A 22,496-nucleotide genomic window follows, 5' to 3' on the forward strand; every position below is an offset into this window, starting at 1 on the left:
TGGCAGATACCAGTTGCTGAGTGGCAGCTGCCAGTGGCTGAGTGGCAGCTACCAGTTGCTGAGTGGCAGCTGCCAGTGGCTGAGTGGCAGCTGCCAGTTGCAAGTTGCTGAGTGGCAGATACCAGTTGCTGAGTGGCAGCTGCCAGTGGCTGAGTGGCAGCTGCCAGTTGCTGACTGTGGCAGCTGCCAGTGGCTGAGTGGCAGCTACCAGTTGCTGAGTGGCAGCTACCAGTTGCTGAGTGGATGAGTGGCAGCTGCCAGTTGCCAGTTGCTGAGTGGCAGCTGCCAGTGGCTGAGTGGCAGCTGCCAGTTGCATGGCAGTTGCTGACTGGCAGTTGCCAGTGGCTGAGTGTGTTGACTCACTGGCAGCTGCCAGCGGTGTTTTGGGTACTGTTGTCCCGATTAAACCAGTCAAATGGCCGTGATCCGACTGGCAGCTTGCAGCCGCTTGCTGGACGCTCATCCAGCCAGCCGCTGCTGATCAGCGAATATAACGCGTTGCCTGACACTCTCGCTGAAAGGAAATAAAAAAATTTCGTATTATGAATATAATGTCATGCCTTTATTCTTGTGTATGATTGGTATTTTAGGGCCGTTTATCCCGATTAAACCAGTCAAATGGCCGTTATCCGACTGGCAGCTTACAGACGCTTGCTGGACGCTCATCCAGCCAGCCGCGGCTGATCAGCGAATATAACGCAGCTGCCAGTTGCTGACTGTGGCAGCTGCCAGTGGCTGAGTGGCAGCTGCCAGTTGCTGACTGTGGCAGCTGCCAGTTGCTGACTGTGGCAGCTGCCAGTGGATGAGTGGCAGCTGCCAGTTGCAAGTTGCTGAGTGGCAGCTACCAGTGGATGAGTGGCAGCTGCCAGTTGCTGACTGTGGCAGCTGCCAGTTGCTGAGTGGCAGCTGCCAGTGGCTGAGTGGCAGCTGCCAGTTGCTGACTGTGGCAGCTGCCAGTTGCTGACTGTGGCAGCTGCCAGTTGCTGAGTGGCAGCTGCCAGTGGATGAGTGGCAGCTGCCAGTGGATGAGTGGCAGCTGCCAATTGCTGAGTGGCAGCTGCCAATTGCTGAGTGGCAGCTGCCAGTGGCTGACTGTGGCAGCTGCCAGTGGCTGAGTGGCAGCTGCCAGTTGCTGAGTGGCAGCTGCCAGTTGCTGACTGTGGCAGCTACCAGTTGCTGAGTGGCAGCTGCCAGTGGATGAGTGGCAGCTGCCAGTTGCTGAGTGGCAGCTGCCAGTGGCTGAGTGGCAGCTGCCAGTTGCAAGTTGCTGAGTGGCAGATACCAGTTGCTGAGTGGCAGCTGCCAGTGGCTGAGTGGCAGCTGCCAGTTGCTGACTGTGGCAGCTGCCAGTGGCTGAGTGGCAGCTACCAGTTGCTGAGTGGCAGCTACCAGTTGCTGAGTGGCAGCTGCCAGTGGCTGAGTGGCAGCTGCCAGTTGCAAGTTGCTGAGTGGCAGATACCAGTTGCTGAGTGGCAGCTGCCAGTGGCTGAGTGGCAGCTGCCAGTTGCTGACTGTGGCAGCTGCCAGTGGCTGAGTGGCAGCTACCAGTGGCTGAGTGGCAGCTGCCAGTTGCAAGTTGCTGAGTGGCAGATACCAGTTGCTGAGTGGCAGCTGCCAGTGGCTGAGTGGCAGCTGCCAGTTGCTGACTGTGGCAGCTGCCAGTGGCTGAGTGGCAGCTACCAGTTGCTGAGTGGCAGCTGCCAGTGGCTGAGTGGCAGCTGCCAGTTGCAAGTTGCTGAGTGGCAGCTGCCAGTGGCTGAGTGGCAGCTGCCAGTGGCTGAGTGGCAGCTGCCAGTTGCTGACTGTGGCAGCTGCCAGTGGCTGAGTGGCAGCTACCAGTTGCTGAGTGGCAGCTACCAGTTGCTGAGTGGATGAGTGGCAGCTGCCAGTTGCCAGTTGCTGAGTGGCAGCTGCCAGTGGCTGAGTGGCAGCTGCCAGTTGCATGGCAGTTGCTGACTGGCAGTTGCCAGTGGCTGAGTGTGTTGACTCACTGGCAGCTGCCAGCGGTGTTTTGGGTACTGTTGTCCCGATTAAACCAGTCAAATGGCCGTGATCCGACTGGCAGCTTGCAGCCGCTTGCTGGACGCTCATCCAGCCAGCCGCTGCTGATCAGCGAATATAACGCGTTGCCTGACACTCTCGCTGAAAGGAAATAAAAAAATTTCGTATTATGAATATAATGTCATGCCTTTATTCTTGTGTATGATTGGTATTTTAGGGCCGTTTATCCCGATTAAACCAGTCAAATGGCCGTTATCCGACTGGCAGCTTACAGACGCTTGCTGGACGCTCATCCAGCCAGCCGCGGCTGATCAGCGAATATAACGCAGCTGCCAGTTGCTGACTGTGGCAGCTGCCAGTGGCTGAGTGGCAGCTGCCAGTTGCTGACTGTGGCAGCTGCCAGTTGCTGACTGTGGCAGCTGCCAGTGGATGAGTGGCAGCTGCCAGTTGCAAGTTGCTGAGTGGCAGCTACCAGTGGATGAGTGGCAGCTGCCAGTTGCTGACTGTGGCAGCTGCCAGTTGCTGAGTGGCAGCTGCCAGTGGCTGAGTGGCAGCTGCCAGTTGCTGACTGTGGCAGCTGCCAGTTGCTGACTGTGGCAGCTGCCAGTTGCTGAGTGGCAGCTGCCAGTGGATGAGTGGCAGCTGCCAGTGGATGAGTGGCAGCTGCCAATTGCTGAGTGGCAGCTGCCAATTGCTGAGTGGCAGCTGCCAGTGGCTGACTGTGGCAGCTGCCAGTTGCTGAGTGGCAGCTGCCAGTGGATGAGTGGCAGCTGCCAGTTGCAAGTTGCTGAGTGGCAGCTGCCAGTGGATGAGTGGCAGCTGCCAGTTGCCTAGTGGCAGCTGCCAGTGGCTGAGTGGCAGCTGCCAGTTGCTGACTGTGGCAGCTGCCAGTGGATGAGTGGCAGCTGCCAGTTGCTGACTGTGGCAGCTGCCAGTTGCTGACTGTGGCAGCTGCCAGTGGCTGAGTGGCAGCTGCCAGTGGATGAGTGGCAGCTGCCAGTTGCTGAGTGGCAGCTGCCAGTTGCTGAGTGGCAGCTGCCAGTGGATGAGTGGCAGCTGCCAATTGCTGAGTGGCAGCTGCCAGTGGCTGAGTGGCAGCTACCAGTTTCTGAGTGGCAGCTGCCAGTGGCTGAGTGGCAGCTGCCAGTGGCTGAGTGTGTTGACTGACTGGCAGCTGCCAACGGTGTTTTGGGTACTGTTGTCCCGATTAAACCAGTCAAATGGCCGTGATCCGACTGGCAGCTGAGTGGCAGCTGCCAGTGGATGAGTAGCAGCTGCCAGTTGCTGACTGTGGCAGCTGCCAGTGGCTGAGTGGCAGCTGAGCAGCTGAGTGGCAGTTGCTGACTGGCAGTTGCCAGTGGCTGAGTGTGTTGACTGACTGGCAGCTGCCAGCGGTTATTTGGGTACTGTTGTCCCGATTAAACCAGTCAAATAGCCGTGATCCGACTGGCAGCTTGCAGCCACTTGCTAGACGCTCATCCAGCCAGCCGCGGCTGATCAGCGAATATAACGCGTTGCCTGACACTCTCGCTGAAAGGAAATAAAAAAAATTCTTATTATGAATATAATGTCATGGCTTTATTCTTGTGTATGATTGGTATTTTTTGGCCGTTTATCCCGATTAAACCAGTCAAATGGCCGTGATCCGACTGGCAGCTTACAGACGCTTGCTGGACGCTCATCCAGCCAGCCGCGGCTGATCAGCGAATATAACGCAGCTGCCAGTTGCTGACTGTGGCAGCTGCCAGTTGCATGGCAGTTGCTGACTGGCAGTTGCCAGTGGCTGAGTGTGTTGACTGACTGGCAGCTGCCAGCGGTGTTTTGGGTACTGTTGTCCCGATTAAACCAGTCAAATGGCCGTGATCCGACTGGCAGCTTGCAGCCGCTTGCTGGACGCTCATCCAGCCAGCCGCTGCTGATCAGCGAATGTAACGCGTTGCCTGACACTCTCGCTGAAAGGAAATAAAAAAAAAATTCTTATTATGAATATAATGTCATGCCTTTATTCTTGTGTATGATTGGTATTTTTGGGCCGTTTATCCCGATTAAACCAGTCAAATGGCCGTGATCCGACTGGCAGCTTACAGACGCTTGCTGGACGCTCATCCAGCCAGTCGCGGCTGATCAGCAAATATAACGCAGCTGCCAGTTGCTGACTGTGGCAGCTGCCAGTGGCTGAGTGGCAGCTGCCAGTGGCTGAGTGCTGCTATATATATTTATGCAGCTTACCTCTGTTCATTAACAGTTTAACAGCATCCCCCCACCACCCCATCTCCTCATCTTCTTACAACAATGGGGGGAGTACTCTGGGTTTGGGCAAAAATTCCAAGCTCGGAGCCCTCCCCCTGGACAGCACGCCAAATACGCATAATCTTTACTCTGTTTAATTGATGTAAGTGTGAATTCGTGAAATGAAAGTTCTGTTTTTTACTCACCCTCATGTTGTTTCAAAGCTGTATTTCTTTCATTCTTTGGTGGAATATAAAAAAATATGTCATACTATGGAAGTAAATGATTACCACAACTTTGTGGCTAGCAACATTGAACAAACCGCCCCTTTAGTAGCTAATCAATCACTAATCTGTCATACTTAACTGGATACACAAAACAATATGCAACATGACAGGATGAATAATAATAACAATAATTAATGTTATTATAATGTGAAATATTTAATTTAAAATAATTGTATGTAGCCTAATTAGCCATTATTAATAATTCATTGTCTTCCAGAATTTTAAGCTATTTATATAGGCCAGTATAGTATGTTCTCGTGGATGGCCCCATAATAGTCACAGTCATCTTCGGACAACGAGGCTGTAGCAGCCTTTATAATCTTTTGGAAATGTCTGTCTTTCAGAGTTTCATATTTAGACTGAACCGAACGAATGAGTCGCTTTGGTCTGTTGTGTGTTTGTTTCCCATCTCTCCTCCCTTTGGCCTCCATGTGACAAGAGAAACTGTTCTACCCAATACGATTCGCATAGATCGAGTTACTGGCCCTGCCGCGCTGCGCCGCTGCTGCTCAGTTCACTCACTCACTAGTCTCAGCCGGGCGGGTGGCGCACCGATGCACCGCTCCACTCACACTCTCCGCTTCTCACATCTATTCAGCTCGATTCAGCCTCGTTGTGCGAAGATGACCGTGACTATTACGGGGCCATCCACGAGCCTAACCTCCTCTAACCGCGGAGAGTAGATCCGGAGCCGAGGAGAGAGAGAGTTAACCCCACATCTCTCTCGTCTCTCCCCATCATCTGCCTCAATCCTCTGGGCAGCAAAACCAACAGCTTCTGCTGAAATCTAGCTCTCTCACCCACTAACACTCTCCTGCTTTTAGCTCTCAACACGCTTTCTTCTGGATATTGTGGGAGTAATTCAACACAAGGATTTATTTTTTTTTTGGTTCTGTATTCACTGAAGATGGATAATATAAACGTGGAGTCTGTGGAGAAGGAGTGCGGGGCTCTTGGTGGATTATTCCAGGCGATTGTCAATGATATGAAGGTGAGAGGTTTGACACGACGCTTTAAACACATGAAACCGTAAATTCTTCATGAGCGTGACCAGCATGCAGATGTTGAAAATCTGAAACCTGTTATCACGAAAGTAGCTTTGAGCAAATAACCATAATGCAATATACAATCGCCTTGTTATGTTAGACCAAAATGACAGGGGGAACTACTGTATGACACTATCCTTATAGATAGATAGGAGATAGATAGATAGATAGATAGATAGATAGATAGATAGATAGATAGATAGATAGATAGATAGATAGATAGATAGATAGATAGATAGATAGATAGATAGATAGATAGATAGATAGATAGATAGATAGATAGATAGATGGATGCATACATAGGCTACAGACAGACAGACAGACACAGACAGATGCATACATACATAGCCTGCACGCACGCACGCACAGTTTACTATACAGGCATGTTGTATCGTTCAGCTCGATACATTTTTCCTTAAAGCCGGTTCGGCTGATGTAGAGAGGGGGTTTTACTCACACAATGGGAAACAGACTCAACTGCTGCTGATTAAGCAGATGTGGCCGCGCGCCATTCCGTGTCACACACCGTGAGATATGTTGCGTCTTGCGTTCCGTCATATCATTGGGTCTATTAGCGTAAAAGAGCGACCGCGCTCGCGTGAGAGCACTGTATCGATCTTCTGTCAGGGTTAATTTTTTAACCACAGCGTGAAAAAAACACACAATCGTTCTGAATGTATTCTGACCGGTTTTTTGGGGACTCGTTTCCATGCAATTTATTCTGGCGTTCTGGAAATAACAGCCGATGATAGCGACCATGACTTCTCTTATCAGACGCTTTCAAGCTGCTTGTTAATTTCACAGTATTTTACTGTATTGACAAAAAAACGTTCTTTTCTTAAGATCTGACAGCTTTAAACAGCACACCCACCCCATCTGCATCTGATCTCTGCTCTCCTTACACAGAAATTCTCTTCTCATTCATAATTTAACTCTTACTTCTCCAGCATGCTCATGGTGCCATTTGCTTCTGTTAAATGGGGCATTGCAAAATATGGGTCAGCTATCATGCCAACATGTCTGACTGTCTATATGTCTGTCTATTGAGCAGACAGTGGCTTTGGCACAGTGGGTCGATGATATTTGCCTCAGAGCCCCTCATTTCAGTGTGGCACAGTTCAGTAGTGAACGAGTGCTAAAGATCCAGATCCAGGCTTCACCTTTAAGATGTAGGTAGGTTGATTCAGATTCTGCACTGTTCCTGATCTCACTCAAGCTCGCTCTGTGATTGGACCTTGTTGCCACGTGGATCCAATGCAGACATGCAGTTTGTCCTTGCCAGTCTCTCATGTTGCTATATTGAGATGGGAAAAGCAGGGAAGTACAGTATAGTTGTTTAAGTTGAAGAATTTTATGATGGTTACTCAAAGAAAGTGCAGACATTTCATTCAGTAATGAAATGAAAATGAAGTTATTGTTCAAGAGCCAAGATTTGGAAAATCTACCACTGTCTTCTCTCTGTTTCTGCCTTTGCGTGTCTTTGTTAGTGGGTTGTAGGCAGCCCGTGGCTATGCCAGCTCACTTGTCATATGTGTCTCATCACCAGAATGTCAGCTGGATCTTCTTTGTTTCATCTCTGAGTTCCTAACACTACTGGAATAAATAAGAGGCCCCAATTCCCCACCCGAATCAATGTAGTATAGATTCAGCTCACTGTTTTAGAGCTCTTCTTCACCCAGAAGGTCTGCCGGAAACTATCATGTGGGGAAAATGTCACTGTATGTGAATGATTACTGTTTCCTGTCAAATAGGAACAGAAAGGAATATGCCATGCAAGACTCTTTTATGAATGTGATTGTATTTTAAAACCAGCATCAGTTTGATTTCGATGCAGAGCTGTACATGTGTGTTTTTATGTCTGGCTCTTGGGGGGGAGACATTGCTGTAAAAGGGTTGTTATGATGAGTATGGCTCTGGATCATGGGGGGAGGTTGATCGGATTTGAAGGGAGGGGGATGGAGAAATGAGATGGAAGGGGTTGAGGAGTGGAGTGGGCTGTCATATTTAGACCCACATTCTCACCCCCCTTCTTGAGGTGAAAGGGTCCTAAGCAAGCGAGAGGGACACCAGCATTAGACGTGATGATGACACAAGCACACAGTTGTCTGTTTGCCAGCTGGACCTGTTGTATATCACTGCTGTTTACATTCACGTGCCTCACACAGAGTTGTGCATACCAGCCTAGAGTAGAGACGCTAATATAGACTCACACACTTGGTCTAGATCTCATTCTGCCCGGCTACTGAATCTGAACTGCCTTTAGTAATCCTTTGAATGTTTGCCTGGAAATGGACCTGAAATCATGGTACAGGGCTGTTTCTTTGGCTTCTGGCACTTTTAAATTCCAGGGGTTGATTTTTTAGTACAACTACATTTAAATGTAAATAAAACAAAACTAAATTTACTTTTAGATTTGATTTCAATCTTTTCTTTTAGTTATACGTATAATATCACATTAAAACCAACTTGGCTCTGTTCTTACTGTTGTTCCAGAGCCAAACTTTTAATCTTAAAGTATGAAGAAAAAAAAAAACCATCACTTTATATTAATTGTCAGCTTTGACATAAGCATTCAGTTATTTACATACAGATAATCAAAAGAGAAGAAAGGGAACAAATTAATATATAAACTTATATACACCAACAAATACATACACAAACACACAAAAATACACACAATACACACAATAAATTTATGCCTCCTAGTACAAGACTTATCCAACAATAATTTTCTTACGTATCTTCTAAAATACAACCAGATATATTTCTTTTTCTGAGAAAATCATAAAGGGGTTTGAGCATCTTCAAAAGCCCTATATCTGCCTTTGATAATATACGTTATTTTCTCCAACGACATATTCATTGCCATCTCCTTGAGCCATCTCCTCTTGGTGCCTCCAACTTTTTCCTATGAAGCGCTATAAGACACTTAGCTATTTAGACACAAATATATTCTCTTCTTCTCAATTTAAAATGACTAGGATATAAGTTTAATATAAACATTTTTGGTTCAAGTGAAATTGTAGCATTGATTATTTTCTCTATTGTAGTCTGCACTCCCTTCCAGAATTTCAAGATCTCTTTACACTCCCATACACAACGAAAGACATTACATTTTACATGAATTGCATTTAGAACAGATGTCTGTAATATTCTTGTTGAATTTGTTTAATAATACTGGGATTACATAAACTCGCATTAGCCGATTATACTTTAACAATTTCAATCTTGTATTAGCCTTCATCCATGCCTCTAATTGAGAATTTGCAGACTTGTCAGATCCTTCTACAAACATGTTATAAGTGTTGGACATTATTAGTGGACACATGAAACAAACTATAGAGAATCTCCGTGACCTAAAGTGCCCTAGTTGAAGAAACAGCTGTAAATGTAGCTTACTAATAACTAAATTTAGGTTAACCAACATCATTGTCTGATTCACTTTTGCAGAGCAGTGCAGTATGAGTGAGTATGAGACAATAACTATTTGTCTGTATTAAGGCCCGTTCACACCAAAGGTGATAACTATAATGGTAACTTTAACTATGAATAAACAGGGAAGTCAACACCACAACTATAACAATGACAAGGAACAATATTGTTGGAATCACTTTCAGAGGGATTTTTTTTCCAGCTGATGAATGATAAAAACACTGACAGACAATCAGAATCCACAAGACTTTAACAAGCTTGAGCATTTAAACCCCATACTTATAATATACAGAATGGTGTATATGCTAATATAGTTAACAATATAGTTATTTGAGTGTGAACTGATCTTTACTGCTTTATTCAAACAATTAGGCTTGAGAATCCTCACGAGCACTCAACTCATGTCCACTCATCGTTTTTTCTTTTAATTTGGAAAGCCCTGAGACAACAGGTTTTCGCCATCTAAATGAGCATGTGTTTTCACTGGCCCCTTGTTAAGCTTGTTAAAGATGAATCAACTTGTTTTGGATGACGGAGTGTTCTTGGCAATTTTCCAGGAATACTCAGTGCGTCTTTGTTTGGACTGTCAAACTCATCTCATCTCTTATGTCTGCTGACATGAGGAAAATCTCCCAAAGAGTGATGGTTATGGGTATAAGCACTGAAATATGTGTCAAATGAACATTTTACTACTCAGGTTCAAAGCGGGGATCTTTGCTGTTGGGAATACTGTTATATGAGCCCAGTGGCCTCTTGGTAGACTCAGATCAGATTTTAGAGCAGAGGATTGTGGGTTTGAGCCCCATCTGGGTTGCCTTTTAAGCTCAGCTGATCCTGCAGCTGAATATGTATCAAACTGCATTTTATTTTAAAGCTCTATCTTTCACACATGGTGCAGCCTAATGGCAAAGGATCAGGGGTGTTAACAGAGGGCTTTAAATGCAGTGGCAATTAAGGGACAGGAGAGGCACTGCTATTTAGACCCATTCTTGACATTAGAAATCTATGTAAATGGCTCTGAACAGAAACAGCGTTCAAGGATCCCCAGAGATCCGCAATGGTTCATGGACGTCTGTGAATGTGAATGATCAAGAAACATTTCTCATTTCTTATTTTTATCAATGTTGAAAATATTTTGTGGAAACCATGACATTCCAAAATTTGGGGTAAGTAAGATAATAATAAAAAAGCATTGGTGAGAAAAAGAGACTTTAAAAAAAAATCATGCATAGATGATTATATATACAGTATATAAGGATCATCATTGTTGGTCTTTGGTGTTTAAAAAATCAGTTTTAAAGGAAAGTAAGTGTTTCTCACTAGCTCTATCCAGAGCTATAGACAGATATTGTTGTGCACAAGGGCACCTGTCCTTTCTGCTTGATGACAACCCTGTCGTTAAAGTTGCACCATTTCTCAGACTGGTAGTCAAACACAGTAACCTCCCTATACATCAGTATATAGAACATCGAGTGTATCAGAGTGGTATAGCTTTCAATCAGACTAAGTACCCTTATTGAACTTGAGGCAGGACAACAAGAATAGATTTGAGTTGGGTTGGTGGGCTGTGTTAGAAAGAGATAGGGAATATATGTTTATACAGTCTCTATCTGTGCCTAACTGCTCTCATCCTTATGTTGGTATGTTCTGTTATTATCAGGAAACTGAAGAGAATGGAGATTACTGGTGGTTGCGTTTTAGAGAAGGATTCATATCGGAAGGAAAGGGAAATGAAAATGAGCAGTTCAAGGAAAGACACATTTATATTAGAGAATGGATGAGAAAGAGAGATAGAGAGAGGTGGAGAGAGAAAAGAAGAGCTTGTATAGCGCTCATGTTAAGTGATTTCCATTATTCATTAGGGCATGGCTTCAGGCGGCTGTGGTAAATGTCAGAAATAGAGATGATTTTCTTCCATCTTTCGTTCGTTCATTCATTCGTTCGTTCGCACCAAAGACTTTTATGTACTGTATTGAGTGCTTTGAACACACTGGCAGTTTCTGTCCTCTGCCCACAAAGGCACAAAGCCAATCAGTGCCGCTTCAAAGAAGCCCAGCGGAAGCAGAACAGCCAATCACGTTTCACGGCTTCCACTAGCCCCTTGATGTCTGTTCTCCAAATACGTGCATTCCTCCATTCCCCCATTCATCCCTTTATCTGCTCGTTGTAGAAGTGGAGGAGGTGAGGAGAGATTGTTTTATTAAGAGCATATCAAGAGTCAGAGGTTCTATCACAGACCCATCATTAGTTATAGCTGAGGAAAAAATAAATCAAATGGAGCAAATCTTCTAATCTTTTTAGACCCTAATGAAACATGCATAATTTGTTTGTATTAGTAGGTTAGAGTAAGCTTTGCTCATAAATTATGAAGCATACAATCTCACTGTTTATTCTGACAACTGCTTGTCTGCCAGTGCTATTCAGGTTTGGTGATTTTCCAAAGAGTCTTTAAGAACGTAATGCACAAGTAGCACTCTGTTAATATCATTTAGTGTAAATTTTTAACCCTTATCAATACAAACTTTGCAGTGTAACATTGATCTGTTAGATTAATTTGTATCAGCGAGATAATTTTAAAAGCACAATGTTAACATTGCTATTGAACAGTTAAATTTTCATCATCTACATTTAAGCTCCACAACTCGCATAGTGCTAATGAAAACATTAACAACGTTTTTTAGAGGCCCTTTTAAGATTTTTTTAATGAACTACTGATCAGGGACCAGTCCTCGTGGGTCACTTGTTAAAGTCGAGCCTTCCCAGTATGAATCTTTGAAATACAGACCTAAGGTTAGTCTCTATAGAAGCCAGATTATTGCAGATGTTAAAGCACTTCCAAAAAAGCACAAAATAATTTTATCTCTAAAAATGCACCTAAGTTGTGTTCCAATTTTGAAGTTGATTTCACAAAAATTTGGCCTGACGGTGGAAAAGCAGCTATACAGTTCAACTATACCGAATACTTCAGCTTAGACATAGAAAGAAAAGGCTGACAACAGAATTCAGTTGCAAAACTTCTCTATAAAAAACACTCTAGATAAGTGTATGAATTATGAAATAAAAAATCCACTATTGTTTGATGGCTCAAGCCTTTGTTTGAGCATTTGAATTGATTCAGTTGTAGAAATAGAATTATCTAATGCAGCTCTGCCTTTGTCTTCCACAATCATTAGCGAAGCAGTGGGGAAGAAAAGAGAAATGAAGGCAGCAGTGAGCTATTCATTTTAGGATCATAAATGAAAATGAGTCATTTGAACTTTGACAGAATGTGTCTTTTAAGATCTGAGGCAGTGGCTCCTCATGGGATTCTATTAGCAAGAATAATGCCAGAGAGGGCGTCCTTTGTTAAGCCAGATCAATAGCAGCAAAATCAGTCTTCTCTGGTGATTTCATAGACATCTATGGAACTAGACTGCCTCTTTTAGTTTCATATGTCACTTTTATAGGAAGTACAGCAGACATAATGTGGTTCTGAAGTTTAGGAATCATTTGCTTAAGGATCATTGACAATGATGGAGCTCAAAATGAGCAAGGAGTACTTCTCTGACCTGTACAAGCACCATCATCATAATCAATTGAATTTAATCCTCCTCAAGACATTATCGAGGCACATGGGTTGTGTGTCATGTACACCTCTACAACAAAACCTGGGATAATGGCTGACAGAAAGTATTTAAGCTCAACGAGAGTAAACAAAACAGTGACTGACAAATACAGTACATGTGTTCGTCTGGGGTTGATACACCATTTGATTCTCAGAGATTTTTAGTAATGTTGATTGAATTAAAGTATCTCTGCACCTGGGCTACATTTCTCAAAAGCATTGTTTGTGAGCTAGGCTGATTGTAGCAATGCAATAGCTCTATGGTGTACTTACTGTAGGCTTACGTTTTGGGAAACGCAGTCCTGCTATGTACAATCACAGTGGTTTGGGAGGTGTGACACTTTTTTTTCATGATCTGTTACATTGTTCAAAATACTTTAAATTTAGATCATATAGGTTTATTTATTTATTTTCAGATTTTTCTCTTAATTGTCATTGACCTAAATCCAGCTGCTGCCTGCTGTGGTAATGTGGCAGATTTTGTAGTATCATTATTTTGTGCTTTTGCTTATGGAATGTGTGAAATGGCTTTGGCCTTATTAAGGCACCGTTTACACGATGGGAAAACGCAGATATTTCTCTGCGTTTTGCCCTCTCATTTACACGAAAACGCCGTTTTTATCACTGAAAACGATTATTTCTAAAAACTCTGGCCAAAGTGGAGATTTCTGAAAACGCCGGTTATGTGTTGTCGTGTGAACTGGGAGAAACAGCGTTTTAGGTTCTCTCTTGTCGTTTCTGAGGATTCTGATTGGCTTGAATGGCTTTATCCTTTCAGAGGGGGAAAGGGGGAAAATATTCGTTTTGCTAAATACCCGGCTTTGTGTAAACGTGGCCTAAAATTCACCTTTAGTGCCGTTTTTTTCCACTTGGTTTGGTAAAACAGAAAATAGCCTGCTTCCTTTACAGAGCTCATCTGAGCATGCTTTATCTAAAATGGTGTGGAGAGGTACTTACTCAATTGTTTGTGGATCACTTGGCAAGTCAAGAAAGAGACTAAATAAAGACAGGGATCGAAAGATGTGAAATGATTTTAGTAAAAATGAGCCAGCTAACAGTATTTGCATAATTGGACACAGTGCTGCCCTGCTATTGGATTAGCCTATGAATATGCTAATGTCCGGAGATGGATGAGGGGGGTGGGTCTCGTGCCTTATCACTCTCCCACAAGCCCCTGAAGATGATGAACCTCTGTCCCGTGCTGCAGATTAGAGCACTTCAAACAGTGCAGGGGTCCCCTCTGGAGTAACGTGTTCAGATTTCAGAGCAAATTAACAGACATCAAACAAGCAGGACGAGATGCTGGATCAAAGGAGAGACGCTCACAATCTTTGTCAGCGTACCAGCCGCTTTTGTACTGTCACCAGTGACTGGGCCCTTCTGCGCTCACCCACTGTCCTATGCGCCGTACTGTTCTTTCTTTCTTTCTTTCTTTCTTTCTTTCTTTCTTTCTTTCTTTCTTTCTTTCTTTCTTTCTTTCTTTCTTTCTTTCTTTCTTTCTTTCTTTCTTTCTTTCTTTCTTTCTTTCACATTTGATAGATTTGACATTTTATTTTAATCCCCTTCTAAAACAAACACAAATCTAAAGGCACAAATCTTGCACACTGAGTCCGAAATTCTCGTCTGAAGTTTTCACGTCAAAAAATAAATACGACCTCACGTTGTGTCAGTCACGTTTACACACTGCCTCCAAAACTTTCGTCCGTCATTAAAATTATTTGGATCGGATTCAATTTTCTGCATTTTTCGCATCCGTGTTCCAAAGGTGTTTTGTCAATTCTGAGCCACCGTACAAGTGAACGCCAAAATCCAGAACTGTTCAGGATCAATTGGTTCACGGAAATTGAAGGTCTTCTTTTTAAAGAGTAACTAAACACTTAACCAACTTTTTTTAGTTAATGATCTGTAAGAATGGATCTTTATTAATACCAGTCATTGATTCGAGTAACTTTTTTGACATTTGTTTATAAAGTGTTCTATTTCTACAATATATGGTGTAAAAACGTCTTAGTGCTGCCCTCTTAAGGTTGAACGGTGGCTACTGCAGTTGAATTTTCCTATTGGATGTTTGAGGTGGTGCGTGACACAGCGGTTGTTGGTGACGTAGGCAAGTTCCATACAAAGAGATGCGTCTCAGGTGTACGCCCCCCTCCGCTGGGCCCTGCCCACTTTTCCAGCATTTTTCAAATATTGCCAGTGGGTGGAGTCAGGCTCTGACCAGGGGTTTAACCTTTAATATGTAGCTCCAGTATCGCTAGCAAAGCATCAAACTGAGCCACTGACATCCTGAAGTAAACTTTGAATCGCTCAGCATAATCCCACAACTCCTTGATAAGGAGGTGGAAATCTCCTTCCTCCCTATGCAATCTCAGAATTTCTCCACCGTGCTCGAAGCACCGGCAGTGGCTCTGTGTTTTGTGTAGAATGTCTACAAATCAGAAGTTTGGTGGTTCAATCCCCGTTTCCACCTAACCAAGTGTCGAGGTATCCATGAGCTAGACACCAAACCCCAGTTGCTCTCACGAGCTTCAAGAAAGTCTACCGCTTGCAGTACACGACGGAACCAAAATGTCCATATCTTGTATACACAGTGATATGAACAGTATCACATGTTTTACCATATCAAGTAACCACCTCATACTTAGTGCATGCAAAGTGGATTTTCTTTCCCAGCCAACGCATTCTCATCCTTTAACGTCATATAGAACAATAGATAGAACATATAAAACGGCGCTATACTACGCTATACTATACTACGCTGTGGGGTAGGGTGTGCGTGTCATATTCACGCTAAAGGATTTATAACTCCTTGGGTTCGCGCGTTATGTTAACGATAAAGGGTGCCATGTGCGTAGTATAGCGCCGTTTTTGCATATAGCGTTCTATATGACGTTAAAGGATGAGAACGGGCTGTCCCAGCACAGAAAACAGTATCTTCTTGACATGTTGACAACATGAGCCAAACTCTTTCAGGCTACAACTACATTGTTTAGGGGCTTTCGCACTGGAGGAATCTTTTCATAATTCCTAGAACTATTGGCAGAAGTTCCCGGATTTTGGCGTGTTTGCGCCGCAGGAACTAGGAATTATTTTAGTTTTAGGAACTCCTTTTGGAGGAACTAATTTAGCTCCTACTTCAGAGTACGGTCTAAACCAGCACAAAAGAAACTACCAGTGATGTTTGTGTACGCTGAATGGCCAAACACCAGCACCCATCATTTAAAAAAAAGCTGTGTACACACACAGATTATAGCTTATATTTATATACTACACAAACTAACTCTACGAATATGGAAAACAGTGATAGATGGGCCCCCTAACCTTTACGCTAAGGAGGAAATCCAACGCAACTTTGAGAGGACCAAACAAAACATGACTATATATTTCTGCTCAGCTAGCGAAACTGGTTGTCAACCACACTAATACCTTCTTCTACCTACTTTCTATATATAACAGTTCTATCTAATAACGTATTAGACAGGACTATTAGACAGATCGTAAACTAATGAACACGGAGAATGCGAGCGTGATGCACTCACTGCTCAGGCTGGCTTTCTCAGCTCCATCAAAATAAAAGCCACAACAAAGAGCGCGGATTATGTTGTTCCAACTGGCGGTGCGAATGCAACCAGGAAAATGTTCCTTAGGGAACCATTAGTTCTTGGGGAACCACCCTGGTGGCTAATTCCTAGAACTTAGTTCCTAGAACTACCCGATGCCAAAGCCCCCTTTAAAAGCAGGTCAAAGTAGACATAGGTTCTTACAGGAAGGAAGACTGGAATTACTGATGACTCGTTTCAGGCAGTTGAGATACGGAATTCAGATACGCTACTTTCTTTTGAGAGACAAGAACTCCATTTATTGTGGATTTTGCAACTTTGCACACCTTTTACATTCACAAAGTGTGTACAACACACTACATGAAAGGTAATGTTTGAAAAAGCATAATAGGGGCACTTTAAAAAGTTAATTAAATTAATAAAGAGAGATTTTGTAAATCCTTGTTAACATTAGAGAACCCGATTCTGCCCGATTCAGTAGATGAAATGACAAACGTCCTTAAGAATAGTAAGCCAGATGTCATGAATGAAACAAATCCCTTCTGAACAGCGCTCTAGGCTATTTTGCTCAAGTCCTCATGTGTCAGTCTCTTTTCTCTTTGTCTCAAAATTGTTCTCTCTTTTTGACGTGTCAGGCAAGGTGAGACACGGCACAGGGGTTATTTGGGTAATGTGTGGGTGTGTGAGGAAGGGGAGGGGTCTTCTTCCTGTTGTTGAGCACAATCTTGACCTCCAGCTATGCCCTGAAGTGTGGCTAATTTCACCCCTTGACACACAACGGTCTGAATCTGGCCTGCTCAAAGCCCAACTGAACTCAGCAGTCTTAAAATGCTAACAAAGACAGCTGTGGCGGTTTATGGAGATACTTTCAAAAGAGCTGGAAGTGGAGATGCAACAATGATAGTGAGCTCACTAATTACTTGCTGATGATCATGCTTATTGATAATAGTTGAAGATTCTTGGGTTTATTATCTCAAAAACGTACATTACATTGAAGTAACAAGGTGATATTTCATACATTTTGCTAATATTTTGAGAGCTGATGTCCTCCATGAAAATAAAAACATACCAAGTTAAAAAAAAAGATTCACATGCTTATATTCTACACTCCTGTTTACATGATACTCTGATATCACACTGTAAAAACACTGTAAAAAGTAATCTGTAATTGTTACTTTGAAGAACTAACCTGGTCTTTCCGCTAAATTTAGTTTTGTTGGTGTAACCTACCATATTTAGGTCGATTCAGTAACACTTTTAAATGTGCTGTATGTAACTTTTTCACTCTACTAAAACATAAAAATACATTTTTTCTGAAAAACAATTCTACAGCCAGTTATTTTGCTTTGAAATGTGCGTTCCGTGTTTGAATGTCTGTTTTTGTTTTGGTCGGTGTAATCTTGCTCAACTTGCAGTGTGTGTAAGTTTCCTCGGGTTTCAATTCCGCTTGTTCCTGTTGCGTGTCCTCAAACTGGCAACCCGTGTGAACGTCGAAGCGGGGGAAACATCGATATAAGCAACTGATGTTTCACAATCTCCGATATTTTGAATTTCTACTACAGTACCTATTTGACCACTTGTCATTCTTACAAACTGGACCTTTAATGTGAATACAGTTAATTTAAATGTTACCTTATGTAGCATATTTTTTAAGTAGTTATATAATTGTAAGTTGTAATATCATGCCCAAAAACATGCCATGTACCATGTTATGTTATTGTGATGTATCAAAATGTCTTGCTATAATAAAATTAATTTCAAGAAAGACAGATCAAGAAAGAAATTTAATATAAGAAAAATTTTCGAATTTGTCGAAATTGACTTAATATAAATAGTGGTAGAGAGTTTCATAGTATATTACTGTCCTAGAAGACTATTTTGACTGTTTTTGAAGCAAGATCGTTATTGAAGTGATTTCAAGAGAGAAAAAACACCATAACAGCTCAGGATGACGGTCACAAGATTGTGTGTACTAGTCGACATGCTTGTTAGTTTCTGCTCGGTTACTGTGATATTGCATTTAGCCTGTGGCCAGTAGTAAAGCAGACTTCACACAGAATACTTCTCTGCTGCGTTTCCGTGGCAACTAGGCAGAGACGTACATGGCTCGTCCCCTTATCATCAGGCGACACTCCTGTTCCTGCCCCAGGACAAAACACAACTGCAAATTATCATATCCATATAGATACACACACATATAAAGGCCCGCATGACTACAGTGTTTTATCTATAGCTAACGTCCTGCTGCAATTACTACACAGACTCCATTAAATATATTCACCTTTATTTATTTACACATACTGATTTTTTTCACACATTTGCTATTAGGATTATGGATGCCACAATGAAATTTTAGTTTAGAATGAAATTAATATGTTTATTCAACAAGGGTGCATTGAATTGATCAACAATAACAATAAAGACATTTATAGTTACAAAAGGTGCTTTATTTCAAATAAAGTCTGTTCTGTTTGTAAAAAAAAAAAAAGATTATCACAGTTTTCCACTAAAATATTACTGTTTTCAAAACTTCTCACAAAAATTACACAAAATTTACACAAAGGACGCACTCATAACTCGCCTCGTGTCTTTGTTATTTTGCAGTGTTCATATCCTGTCTGGGAAGACTTCAGTGCCAAGGCCACCAAGCTGCACTCTCAACTCCGGTAAGTTCATTCTCCGGCTCACATCCGCACCTGTCATGTGAAGAAGGTTTTATTGAATGCTAAGAAAAGACAACGACATCAATTTATCCCATTGGTTTTGTGCTTTTCAGAACCACCGTGCTAGCAGCAGTGGCCTTTCTGGATGCCTTTCAGAAGGTGGCGGACATGGCAACCAACACAAGAGGTATAGGCATGATTACGGATGTGTGGAGAGTGTGTGTGCGATTTCTGTCCAACTATGTGTGTGCGATTTCTGTATGTATATCCCATTATGAGTGTTGTGCTTGGCAGAAAACACTACTGGAAAGAGAGATACTGAGTGTCCAAAACAAAGGATTATAGAAGGGACAGAGCCAGACCCTCTAGATTTAATGCTCTCATTTGGCTGATGATGGTATGTGAGGGTGTATTTGTGTTCATTTTTGCATTTGTGTGCATGTAAGACAAAAGCGTAACTAACTTTATCAGCAAATAATTAAACACAACTGCATTATTCATCTTTATCTCTGGTGAGTTTTGAACAGTATGTTCACATGACAGAAATAAACAGATTGGTATAATGGATACATGAGAGGGAAGAAAGACGTGGTTCATAGCTGCAGAGTGTTTTTGGATATTTTCGGCATGATGGTTCATTAATGATTTGAAAGAGTCAAGATCTTCAAGGGGAATCAGCTGATGAAAAAGAGTTGTTTGGAAATAAACCACCAGCCTCATTATGATCATATTACTGTTTTGGGCTTTTTTTCTCTTGGTTGGGGGATTTTCTCATTTCATCTTGTCTCGTGGCTTGCCTGAGGTAAAGACTGTGTTTGAAGGAGTATGATGATCTGCGTTATTATGGGTGCGTGTGGGCATGTTGTGTTTTTAATGAGCTGACGGAGCTGGGAGCCTTCCCGGATGCCTTATAAAGGCAAGAAGGATCGCATCCAATCCCACTTGTGACACAAGCTTCAGATAGAGGCTGTTGGGGTGCAAAAGGAAAGTGAGTGAGAACAATAAACAAAAGGAGCATTAAATAGACGAACGTGGTTAGAAGAAAGTGAGGCATTTTATTACACACATTTTTACAGATAAATGTACTTTTGTCTCATGCAGTGTTCAAAAATGTGCAATTTTCTCAAGATTGCATATATCTCTTTGTGAATTAAATTCATATTCTCCAAAATTCATTTCCACAAATCTTAACTTCTCATACTGAATAAATTTCCATTTGTACATTTTTTCCATCACTTGCTTTATGCTTAAACCTTAGTAAATATATTATTTTATGTCTTATTTCTGGCCAATTCTCATGTTCACTGATGAGTAACTCACTGCCAGAAGGAGAAGGACAGATGCCAGTAATTTACAGATTGTATAATTATTGATGACGGTATAGTTTTGTAGCGTCCTGGATGTAGGTCAGATTATGCTACGCATCACTTGTTTCTTCTTTAACACTTTTTGATATGCAAGCTTTTCCGTGATATTTCTTCTGTTGTGATTTAGACATGCATCAGCCCACATCCAGCCTTTGGCTCAGAATAGACTTAAAATTTCTGTAGTTGAAAGGATGACAACAGCTTTCATAGATATACAAATCAGAATGATATGAACACCTATTTTTATTTTATTTTAGCAGCCCTAAATGTGGATTAGGGAGATGTGGAGTATATAAAAGTTGGCTAGATAACCCGAGAATTTAGCTCATGGCACAGGTGAGTGCTCTTAAACACAGGTCACTCTATGGGAAGGAGGGGTCACGTACTGCTGAGTGATCATGTGACCTGACTGATGTCAAATTTGTTGAATGCCAAAAGGAGAATGACCACCAAGCTCTAATATACCTCCTTGTCACTTTAGAGAGAGAGAGAGAGAGAGAGTGCGTGAGAGTGCAAGCAGACAGTCTATGGATGTGACAGTGTGTTGAACTTGACCACATCAGGGCTGCTCAAAGATATTTTAAGACAAAAGGAGAGAATATGAGGGCACGGTTGGGGTGTCGTGTAACATGATAAAAGTCAAGTGAACTCTGAAAGGAGGATGTATCGTAATGCATGCATCACATTTATTTTTGGGAAGTTTCATTCTAGCAGGGACATCCATCACCGGACAATCTGTGGGACCCACAAAGATCGTTAAAGGGGTCATGAACTGGCATTTTAAATTTTAGTATGTTGTTGTCTGAGGTCAACTTATGACGTTCGCTTTGTTTTTGCATTCAAAAACATCCAAATGAATAAGTAATAGGCTATTTTGTACCCAAGTTTTGAGCCTACCTGAAAAAAGCTCGGTTTTTATGGGCATCTCGCACTGAAGACTTGGAAGTAAACGCCCACTGCTGTGAGTGGATAACAGTATTGCATATTATAATGAGTTTCAACTCACCCGTCGATGCACTTGGGGGAAATCAGTTTGTTTTGAAAACGTCCAATGTTGTAAAATGGCAACCGGAATGATTCGACCATACTTGTTCGACCCAGAGTCCGTGTGTTGCACCATTCCTGTCAGATCCAATATGGACGGCACAGCACCGTTCTTTACTCTTAATCGGTCTGCAAATTCAGTCTTGTTGACAAAACAATCCTCAGTGAAATGAAGCGAACAGACAGACGATGTTTTACCCTCATCAGCTGGAGTGGAACGTCATTAAAAATAAAGTTTATCCATGCATTCCTATTGGAATCCAGAGGAAGCATATGCAGCGACTGTCTTCTTCCACAACCAGGCACTGCACAATATTCTGTATTGCTCGGTAGCTTAATCCGGTTTGTCATCACGAGGTAGGCATCTATGTTATTTAGTTTTGTGTGTAATGCGCGAATTGGTGGGCAGGGCTAAACCGGCCGTGTTGAAGTAAGCATTGATCTTCTTCTGGGGTTTTATCCTCTTTGTCGTCATAGTTCCTCACTTTGAAAAACGAGTCGTTTGCTGAGCCTGGTGTCAATAAAAGCTTTTATTGGACTAACAAGGACGTTTTCAGTTCTGAAACTTACAGGATTTTTTTATAATATGATAACCTCTTAGATGTCAAAATCTCAAGGAAATTTTGATTTCTCAGTTCATCACCCCTTTAATTGGGCCCTGAGAACTATTATTATTATCATTATTATTATTGTTGTTATTTAACCATTACTTTGAAATATCAATGATCAAAACTGACTCTGAAAAGAATACAAATGCATCTCATATTTACAACCTAGCTTTATGGGAAAAAAAAGTGTCTCTACCTACATTTTGTAAAATCCAAAAAACACACAAACCTATACATGTAATTCAGTGCAGGCTCCAACTGAAATTTCACATGGTTCTTGTACAATAATATGTTATGAACTCAAAACACTTTTACCACAGTGCATGATTTGCAAACTAATACATTGTGGCATTTACATCACATAATTAGCTCAAAATGCCTGGCTTTTCTGACACTTTCTTAGTAGTTCACCTGGTACAGCATTGCACTTATGATACGGTGCGCTCAGGTACGAGTCTCGTGAAACAAGTCATGAGAAAAGAGCTCAAAGACTTAAAATGGCATGCTTGATTCAACCAATTCATTTTACTCACTTTTGCTTTTATTAAATCCTAACTGTTGGATAGGTTTAGGGTAGGGTTTAGAGTTGGTGGTACATAATTTTCAAGCACAATAGAGAATTAAACTTTTAGTGACACTCACCTGACATTTCATT

The 22,496-nt window shown here is 42.4% G+C and overlaps 1 protein-coding gene across 6 annotated transcripts in view; it reads left to right on the forward strand.

Annotated features, from left to right (window-relative positions):
* Positions 1-4,997: 4,997 nt before the first annotated feature.
* Positions 4,998-22,496, forward strand: part of mtss2b (MTSS I-BAR domain containing 2b) — a 71,634-nt gene continuing 54,135 nt past the window's right edge. For 2 of the 6 annotated variants that reach the window (XM_039657917.2, XM_039657925.2), the window contains exons 1-3: positions 5,001-5,508; positions 18,764-18,825; positions 18,936-19,009. In XM_039657917.2, the coding sequence (XP_039513851.1) occupies positions 5,425-5,508; positions 18,764-18,825; positions 18,936-19,009 (220 nt within the window). In that variant the 5' untranslated portion in view covers positions 5,001-5,424. Of the gene's footprint in view, positions 5,509-18,763; positions 18,826-18,935; positions 19,010-22,496 lie in introns of all 6 variants that reach the window. The other 4 variants (XM_039657933.2, XM_039657942.2, XM_089129357.1 and 1 more) reach the window with 3 other exon arrangements.

The sequence above is a fragment of the Pimephales promelas genome, chromosome 1 (assembly GCF_988280905.1).
Source record: "Pimephales promelas chromosome 1, fPimPro1.hap1.1, whole genome shotgun sequence".
In the NCBI taxonomy this organism is placed as follows: domain Eukaryota; kingdom Metazoa; phylum Chordata; class Actinopteri; order Cypriniformes; family Leuciscidae; genus Pimephales; species Pimephales promelas.